At 35.9% G+C, this 9,099-nt stretch overlaps 1 protein-coding gene across 2 annotated transcripts; it reads left to right on the forward strand.

Moving 5' to 3' along the window:
* Positions 1-242: 242 nt before the first annotated feature.
* LOC149255763 (uncharacterized) lies at positions 243-8,721 on the forward strand. Of its 2 annotated transcripts, none has more exons than XM_089460564.1 (5): positions 243-832; positions 3,658-4,654; positions 4,782-5,913; positions 6,021-6,692; positions 6,798-8,721. In XM_089460564.1, exons 2-5 carry the CDS (start codon positions 4,140-4,142, stop codon positions 8,553-8,555), a joined length of 4,077 nt encoding a protein of 1,358 aa, XP_089316690.1. In that variant the 5' UTR covers positions 243-832; positions 3,658-4,139; the 3' UTR covers positions 8,556-8,721. The 2 variants fall into 2 exon arrangements, with proteins under 2 accessions (XP_089316690.1, XP_089316691.1); XM_089460565.1 differs by having other exon boundaries at positions 6,030-6,692.
* Positions 8,722-9,099: the final 378 nt, after the last annotated feature.

Here is a 9,099-nt window from a genome sequence, read left to right on the forward strand (position 1 = left end):
CATCAAAACCATGAAAAAAAATAAAAAAAATCTACTAAACAATTAGATTCCCCTCACTATGCTCTGCCACTGCCCAAACTTTAAATAATTGAATTTTTAAATAACAGTGGTTGAGATGGGGAATTTTCTAGGCATCACCTTGACTTTATCACCTGCGTTTTTTTTCAAGGGAATACAAGGAATACATTGAACAATGAAAAATAAGTAAATCTACTTCTTTCAATTAATTTTTTTTAATAATAATCTACTTCCTTCCTAATTAGATTATGTTCACTATGCTCTTAGTGGTCTCGTCCCACCGCCCAAACATTAAATAATTGAATTTTTAAACACCAGTGGTGTAGATAGGGACTTGAGCCGGTCAGCGGGGAATGCGTTTCCGGGAAGTTTACAGTGACCGAAAGATATGGCCACGTATAAAGCACGGTTTCTTATGTCGTGAATTTCAGATTCCTTGATTTAACAATTGGATTTCTAATAAAGGCCGTGAAGAGTACTTCATTTGATTTCATGATCAATGATCCAGAAATATTGGGTATTTCTATTAACCATTTTTGCTTTGTTTTTGGAGGTTTGGAACAGCCTTCCAAGGTATTTCATGGAAGGGTATCTGCGTTGATTTCAGAGAGTCTAGCTAGGGTGGGGCGCACACTGTTTCTGGGTTCCAGAGAATTGCAGAGCTGCGTTGATTTCAGAGAGTCTAGCTAGGGTGGGGCACAGACCTTTTGTGGGTTGCAGATCTAGAACTCAATATGAACCACCATTTGAGAGCTGCAACTCTGGGAGAGCATGTCTATGCAGTGGCTAGGCTTATGGTCTGTCTAGAATCCAGGTTAGTTTTCAAAATTTTCGCAATCATATAAAAGTTATATTATGTTATAACAAGATAGTCCTTGAAGCCCAAGAAAAACACCCGTCACGGGAGAGATGTGAGCAGAAAGAGTGGTAAAATAAGTGCTATGATATTTTACATTCTCTTCCGCATTTGGTTTAGCTAAAGCTTGGTTAACCGGCACAATCTGGTATTCATATAAAAGTTAATAATCACGTAAAACCGATAAACAATTTCATACATATTTTGTTCGCGGAAATTAGATGGCCTCAACTAAGACAATATGATCCCTCCAAACAACCAAGCTGGAAATAAATTTTGATTATACAAGTTCTTAGACCATTGGACTGGTGATGTTTCAGAGTTTTAAATGGATTTTTAAATTAAAATAAAAATCTAGACATTTTTTTTTTTTTTCATTTTTATTTGTGGCTGAAGAACTGTTGAGATCAATGAAAATGTCTTTTCATTTTTATTTGTGGCGGAAGAACTGTTGAAATAAATGAAAATGTCTAGAGTATTGAACCCATGAGATTTTTGGGATTTCTGAAGTTTCAGAGTATGACTTTTTGAACCCCTGACTTTTAGGATTCCTCAGATTTCAGAGTATGACTTTTCGGATTAATAAGGTTTCAAAGTTTTTAATATTAAGCTTTTTCAAATTAAGATAAAATCCAGATAATTTTTTCTCTTTGAGGTTGAAAGACCGTTAAAATCCGTGAAAATGTCGAAATTACTGAGTGTAAAGAAAGTTTTTAAGACAATATAAAAGCCATCATGATACATAATGGTAGCATATGATAGATAATGGTGGCATATGGGAGTGTAGAGAAAGTTAAACCCATAAACTCTTGGACTAGTAATGTTTCAGAGTTCTAAAAGTTTAGCTTTTCAAATTTTGCACGAAAATCAAGATATTTTTATTCCCATGCGATTGAAGGACTCTGAGATCGGCGAGAGTGGACCAATTGATCTAACCTTATAATTATGTAATATAGAAATTTACAGTTTGTATCACTTCTCAATTTTGAATCTATAATTTGGGGGGTTTCACAACTTTTTTACAACTCAGATGGTTTCAAAATTCAAAATCTTTTTAGGATATTGTCATAATAAAACCCTACTCAATCGTGGAATTTCAACTAAATTTTTTATCAAATTTCTGAACCAATGCATCTCCCTTTATTACAAGATGATTAGGTTATTCAATCGGTACTTGGATCCCTTTATTACAGGATTAGGTTATTCCAATATTATTCCGCCCTGACAGTCTAAGACCAAAAAGAAATGGGTTTAATATATACTGATGTTGCAAATTGGGTGAGCTTCATGGCAATGTTTCTTTTCCTATTACCAATTTCAGAATTCAAAAAAATTATACAAAGCCATGTCGCGTGTGAATTTCTGTAAAGCTTTTATAATCCGGAAAGTCTGAAAATCAATGGTTGGGCACATCAAATCAAATCAAGGGCCTCGCTAGGCAATTTTTGCAGTGTTTACCCTATATCTATAGTCACAATTCAGTTTTTTTGGTAAAGAAAACAAATTATTATGAAAAAGAAAGTAAATATATGAATAAGAGTAAATTTCAATTACTATAGATGTGTTGGTCGTGTTTAGACTAGTCATTATCTGTTTGCTGACACAAATCTATCTAGACTTAAAATGTGATAACATCTTTGTTAATGGTAACCATGGTGAGGTCAAAATTTGGGATGGGATGTTATTGGTATTCATTGCAGAGAAAGCATGCAAAGCACCAAAAAGAGAGAACTCTCTTTTATCCAGGCTTGAAAAATCAAATTCTCTACCTAATAGCTGAGAGCTATTAAAATATTTGAGAGAATAACATTTTTTTAAAATATGAAAATATTAAATTAACTTTCATTTTCAAATTCTCCCTCTAATAGCTGAGAGTTATTAAAATATTTGAGAGAATAACATTTTTTTCAAATATGAAACTATTAAATTAACTTTCATTTTCATTTAATTCGAGTAATGTCAAACATAGTAATGTGAAACTCTGGTCACACTTTCTTTAATATTAATTATCATATTTTTAATTGGTTTTAAATTTTAAAACTTCTTAAATTTCAAAAAGAATGTGAACCATACATAATAATGCATTATAAACTGTAAATAATATGGATTTTGAGTATCATTGTTTTTATATGATATGCGTAAGATTTTAGATTTTGATATAACATTAAAAGAATTATCATTTTATCTTTTCAACATAATTTTTGAGTAAGATATCTGAGATAAAAGAAAATAGAAATTATGGTTGGAGTTTTTCAAACACAAATTTTAACTAGATAAATATTTTCATGGCATTTTTCTAAAAAAATAAAAACAGTGATTAGAATAATCCTATAGCATAATTATGTAAAATATTATTTTCCTCTAAATAAAAATAAATTAATAAAAATAAAAGTGAATTAATAAAGATAATGATCCAAATATAAAATAAAAATAAATTAATAGAAATAAAAAAAATTAACAAACACAGTAGTTGAAATAATACCATAGTGTGACTAGGATTACTACTTTATTATTATCATTCCATATAATATATCACTTACCTACTCCAGCAAATCTTAAATATTACCTTTACTCAAATTTAAAATTAATATGGTCAATAAATAAAAGTGGATAACAAAGTAATATGTTTTCAAACATTTCAATAAAGTTAATAACAAAGTAATATGTTTCCAAACATTTCAATTTCTTTTTTAATGCCAATTAAAAAACTCATATTAAACTTTTTTTTTTAATGCAAATTAAAAAAGGCATATTAAACTGTGTGGGTGTTGGTGTTGTGGCAGGAAAAAGGAATCTTTTTAAAGGATACATATTCCAAAGTCAAGCATCGAGCGACAGGTGGCAAACGGAATGATTAGTTTATATTATTGCAGTCAAATATTCATAGAAAAGTGAGGGACGGGTGGCTTTATGTTATGCTCTTAATGATATCCAGCTTGCAATCAAGTGTTCGTAGAAAATTGAGGTGTTCGCAGATAAATGTTCATTGAAAATTGAGAGACTGGTCTGGTATTGAGATCCAGCTTGCAGTTAGAGGCTCGTGGAAAATTGAGAGACCAGTCAGAGATTGAATCAATAATCATTGGGTTCCAGCTTGCACCAATTACCATCGTGTGCCCACCGGCTGGCGCCATTGCCACGTTGGTCTGGAGACTAAGATGCTATGATATAAATAAGATTTAGATTTCAGTTGGTGAGGAGCCAAATACCTTCATTTTCTTAATCTATCAACCTGTGCTTCACTTCTGTTTTGTATTTCTGTTCAATGGCAGATCGGCTAACTTCCACCGATTCCTCAATGGATATGCCATCAACCTCCACGAACCCAAACACCGACTACCACGATGTGTTTATCAATCATCGTGGTCCCGACGTTAAAGAAACTTTGGCTACCCGTCTTTACGAACGCCTTCGTTCACATAAATTGCAACCTTTCCTGGACAAGGATGAACTGCAGAAGGGAGATTACATAGATGCTCGAATTGAAAATGCCATCCGAACCGCCTCTATCCACATTGTCATTTTCTCACCCAGATATGCTGAATCTATGTGGTGTCTGGATGAGCTGGTCCTTATATTGGACAAGTCTGGGGATACCATATTTCCCATCTTTTATAAAGTGGAGATTTCGGAGGTGCGATATATTACAAACCGGTATGCTAAAGCACTGAGTGATCATGAAGCGAAAGGCAGATACGAAGATAAAAGACTTGAGAATTGGAGAAATGCCCTCAAAAAAGCCTCGTCAATAAACGGCTTCGAACTCAAGGCCGACAATGAGTTGGAACTCTTAACTCTTCCTGTCGTTATTATTTATTTATCTAACTGGTATTGCTATACACTTAATGTTTTGTTTGTTTGGAGTGGATTTTACAATGCTTTTATGTGCTTTGTGGAGAATTTCCAGGGACACAAACAAGCTATTGGAGGAGGAAGACAAGCTAGTGGAGAAGGTCGTGCAATGCGTGCTTAAAAAGCGCATAAATACACCGCTGCATGTGGCTGATTTTCCAGCTGGTCTGCAAGAAAAAGTAGAAGGTTTTGTGTTATGGCAGCAACAGAAGGATGACAAAGTTCGGGTGTTGGGGATTGTTGGCTTGGGCGGAGTGGGCAAGACAACGCTAGCCAAAGAACTCTTCAACAGGAAGAGGAACGATTTCAACCAATCCTCTTTCTTACATGATGTGAGAGAGAGAGTGCGTGCAAGCTCTTTGACTTCCCTGCAGAGAAACCTTCTTGAGGATTTGACAAAGAAGACTAAGCAAATAGATAGCATTGAAAAAGGCATAGATATTCTCAGAGAACATCTTTCATCTGCACATGCTTTAATAGTTTTAGATGATGTAGATGATGAAGAACAGTTACATGCATTTTTGCCAGTGGCAAACGTCCTCCATTCTAATAGCTTGATTTTGGTTACATCTCGCAACAAGAATGTCCTCACAAGATCAGGAATAGCAAAGTCATCAATATATCAGTTAACACGCCTAGATGATCAATACTCTCGACAACTCTTCTGTAAGCATGCCTTCCTGCAGCCTCATCCACTGGTAGGATTCGAGAACCTTGTAGACGAGTTTTGCAAAGCCTGCTATGGATTGCCTTTGTCTTTGAAGGTGTTTGGGGCACATCTCTGTGGAAAGAACGACCAATATTATTGGGAAGGTCAATTGAAGAAACTTCGCCAACCCAAACTTCCCAATAAGATTATGGAGACGCTTAAGATAAGTTACGATGCTCTGGATGAAGAAGAGGAAAGGCAAATATTCTTAGACATTTCCTGTTATTTCATTGGGGAAGACAGGGATATGGCGATAAGAATATGGGATGGATCAGGCTGGAACGGTCTGGTGGCCCTTGCAAATCTCCAGGACAGGTGCCTCGTTGAGGTCGACACAGAAAATAATACCATAAAAATGCACGATCATCTGAGAGACCTGGGAAGACAAATTGTGGATCAGCAGAAGGCATGTGGAGTAATCCCGCATCGTGAATGGCGTGTGATGAAGGACATTCCTGAGTTGTGGCGGCAATATCCTGTAAGTGCTTGAATTATTCATACAGCTTTATGGTTTCTTTATTCAGCAAAAGCAGAAAAGAGGAATCTTGTTGCTCTGTTTAATTTGTTTGTTGCTTGTTTTTTAAGAATGAACAGGTAAAAACTGAGGTGCGCGGAATTAGGACGGTTCATCTTCTCAAAATGTACCCAGAACTTTCAGCTGAAGAACTTTCAGGCGAAGAACTTTCAGACGAAGAACTTTCAGCAGAAGAACTTTCAGACAAAGAACTTTCAGCAGAAGAGCTTTCAGCAGAAGAACTTTCAGAACTTTCAGCAGAAGAACTGAGGAAGTTGATCGATCCTTCACCGTGTCATTTCAGTAAGTTACAACTTGTTGCAACTGAAGGTGATGAAGAACTTTCAGACGAAGAACTTTCAGACGAAGAACTTTCAGCAGAAGAACTTTCAGACGAAGAACTTTCAGACGAAGAACTTTTAGCAGAAGAACTTTCAGACGAAGAACTTTCAGCAGAAGAACTTTCAGACGAAGAACTTTCAGCAGAAGAACTTTCAGCAGAAGAACTGAGGAAGCTGATCGATCCTTCACGGTATCGTTTCAGTAAGTTACAACTTGTTGCAACTGAAGGTGATGATTTAGAAAACATATTGCATAGGGTTAAGTCGCCAAATCTGATATGGCTACGCTGGAGTGACTGTCCGTACAACTGCCTGCATCCCCGGCTTCTGAATCTGATGAAGAATGTAAGGGTCTTAGAAGTGAGCGGAAAGAAATTGGATACACCATGGCAAACATCTCAGGTGAAAGTTAACGCTGATTCCTTCGTTTGCATGTCTATTATGCTTATTATTTGCCGCTCTATTTAATGAGATGAAAATATCTTATATTTCACTATTGCCTTGCAGGCACCTCTAGAGTTGCGGGAATTGACTATTCATTCTTGTAATTCTCCTCTTTTCGAGTTTCCAGAGTCCATTGGTCAGCTGAAGCACCTAGAAAAGATTGTGGTGTACTCTAAAGGTCTCGAATTGTTACCAAAAGAATTTTGTGATTTGCACTCCCTGGAATACCTCCATTGTGGTTCCCAACGCTTGAAAATGCTTCCAGATTCCTTTGGTTGCTTAACAAATCTCGTGCACCTTGATCTCAGTTCTTCCTCGAGTTTGCAAATGCTTCCAAATTCCTTCGGCAATTTAATTCGCCTTAAATATCTGAATCTCAACAAGTGCTCACAGTTGACCATATCCAATGAAACATTTGCAAATGTCCGTTCTCTTGAATATTTGAATTTGAGATCTGTTCGTATGGAAATGTTGCCTTGGCAAATTACACATCAACAGTCCCTGGAAGAATTACATCTGCGGGATACAAATTTACAAAAATTGCCTGAGGATATCGGAAACCTCAGGAATCTGGAAGTACTTACTGTGGGAAGCCATTCCTTGAAAGAACTGCCATGTTCGCTGGGTCACCTGAGCAGATTGAAGCACATGGAGCTCGTCTCTTGCACAGAACTGAAATCTTTGCCCGATTCGTTGGGACTGCTGACTCAGCTGTCAGAGTTGAAGATAGTGGGATGTGGAATAGAGTCCTTACCGCCAGAAACATTTGCAAATGTCCGTTCTCTTGAAGAATTACATCTGCGGGGTACAAATTTACAAAAATTGCCTGAGGATATCGGAAACCTCAGGAATCTGGAAGTACTTACTGTGGGAAGCCATTCCTTGAAAGAACTTCCATGTTCGCTGGGTCACCTGAGCAGATTGAAGCACATGGAGCTCGTCTATTGCAGAGAACTGAAATCTTTGCCCGATTCGTTGGGACTGCTGACTCAGCTGTCAGAGTTGAAGATAGAGAAATGTGGAATAGAGTCCTTACCGGCAGAAATGGAGAAATTGAGCAACCTGGTAAAGTTAAGAGTAGAATCCTGTCCGATACGCGAGCTGCCATTGAAAAGCGGGGTGGAAGGAGCACTGTCCCGACTGGAATACTTAGAGCTGAGCAGAACAGAAATATCGAAGATATGTTTGGTTGAGGGTGTTTGTCCCACCCTTAAACATCTCTACATCCATGGTTGCAATGATCTGGTGGAGGTTGGAGCACTGCCACCAACACTCATAAAACTAATTGTGTATGATTGTCATAAGTTGAGGAAAATAGAAGGGCTTTATAATCTTACGAACCTTCAAGAACTATCCATCTGGGAGTGTAAAGAGTTGGAGGAGCTGCCGTGTCTTGAAAGGTTAATATCTTTGGAGTGGATCTTTTTGAATGACTGTGAAAAGGTGAGGAAAATGGAAGGGCTTCATGATCTTACAAACCTTCAACAACTACACATCCAGGGGTTTAAAGAGTTGGAGGAGCTGCCGTGTCTTGAAAGGTTAATATCTTTGAAGAGGATCTCTTTGAAAAAGTGTTATAAGGTGAGGAAAATGGAAGGGCTTCATAATCTTACAAACCTTCAAGAACTACGGATCTGGGAGTGTAAAGAGTTGGAGGAGCTGCCGTGTGTTGAAAGGTTAATATCTTTGAAGAAGATTGAGATTGATATGTGTCGTAAGTTAAAAAGAATAGAGGGCCTGGGGCAGCTGACACAGCTTGAAGAGTGTAGCGTGGAGGTATATATAGACGGACAACGACAGAGACAGCAGCAGCTGGATTGACGTACACCGTGGCTTCAACAGGTGGCGTGAAGTACACGGTGGGTTTATGCGATGTTATTGGTGATGAGGGCTGGAAATGTGCAATCTGTGTTGAAGTCTCGATACAGCTAATTATTGTAACTTGTAATTATTGAAAATCTTTATTACGAATTATTTTTCTTATTTATTTTAAATTTTAAAAAATAATAAATAATAAACCGTAGATTGAATGGTATTTTAAATGTCGTATTCTTTTCTGCTTCATTCATAATACTTTCAATTTAATTTATGAAAAAATGTTAAATTATAAAATATTATCTTATTTTTATTTTTATAAATGATTTCATAGTTAACATTAAATTTATTATTAATTATTATTGTTATTTTTTTAAATTCAATAATATATTTGATTTATTATTATTATTATTTTAATATATTATATTATGAAAAAATATTAATTTATAAAAAAACCTTATTATCTTTATCTCTGTGTATAATTTAATAATTTACATTAATTTATTATTAATTAATATTATTGTTTTTTAAATTTAATAATATATTTTAT

The sequence above is a fragment of the Pinus tabuliformis genome, chromosome 7 (genome assembly GCF_031772625.1).
Source record: "Pinus tabuliformis cultivar Carrire ecotype Pingquan chromosome 7, CPIR1, whole genome shotgun sequence".
NCBI classification, from domain to species: domain Eukaryota; kingdom Viridiplantae; phylum Streptophyta; class Pinopsida; order Pinales; family Pinaceae; genus Pinus; species Pinus tabuliformis.

Excerpts from the sequence above, each read along its gene's own strand:
- LOC149255763 (XM_089460564.1), top strand. The coding sequence starts at position 4,140 with ATGGCAGATCGGCTAACTTCCACCGATTCCTCAATGGATATGCCATCA. Across the intron at positions 4,655-4,781 it reads GAACTCAAGGCCGACAATGA|GGACACAAACAAGCTATTGG; the intron begins GTTGGAACTCTT and ends GAGAATTTCCAG. Across the intron at positions 5,914-6,020 it reads AGTTGTGGCGGCAATATCCT|AATGAACAGGTAAAAACTGA; the intron begins GTAAGTGCTTGA and ends TTGTTTTTTAAG.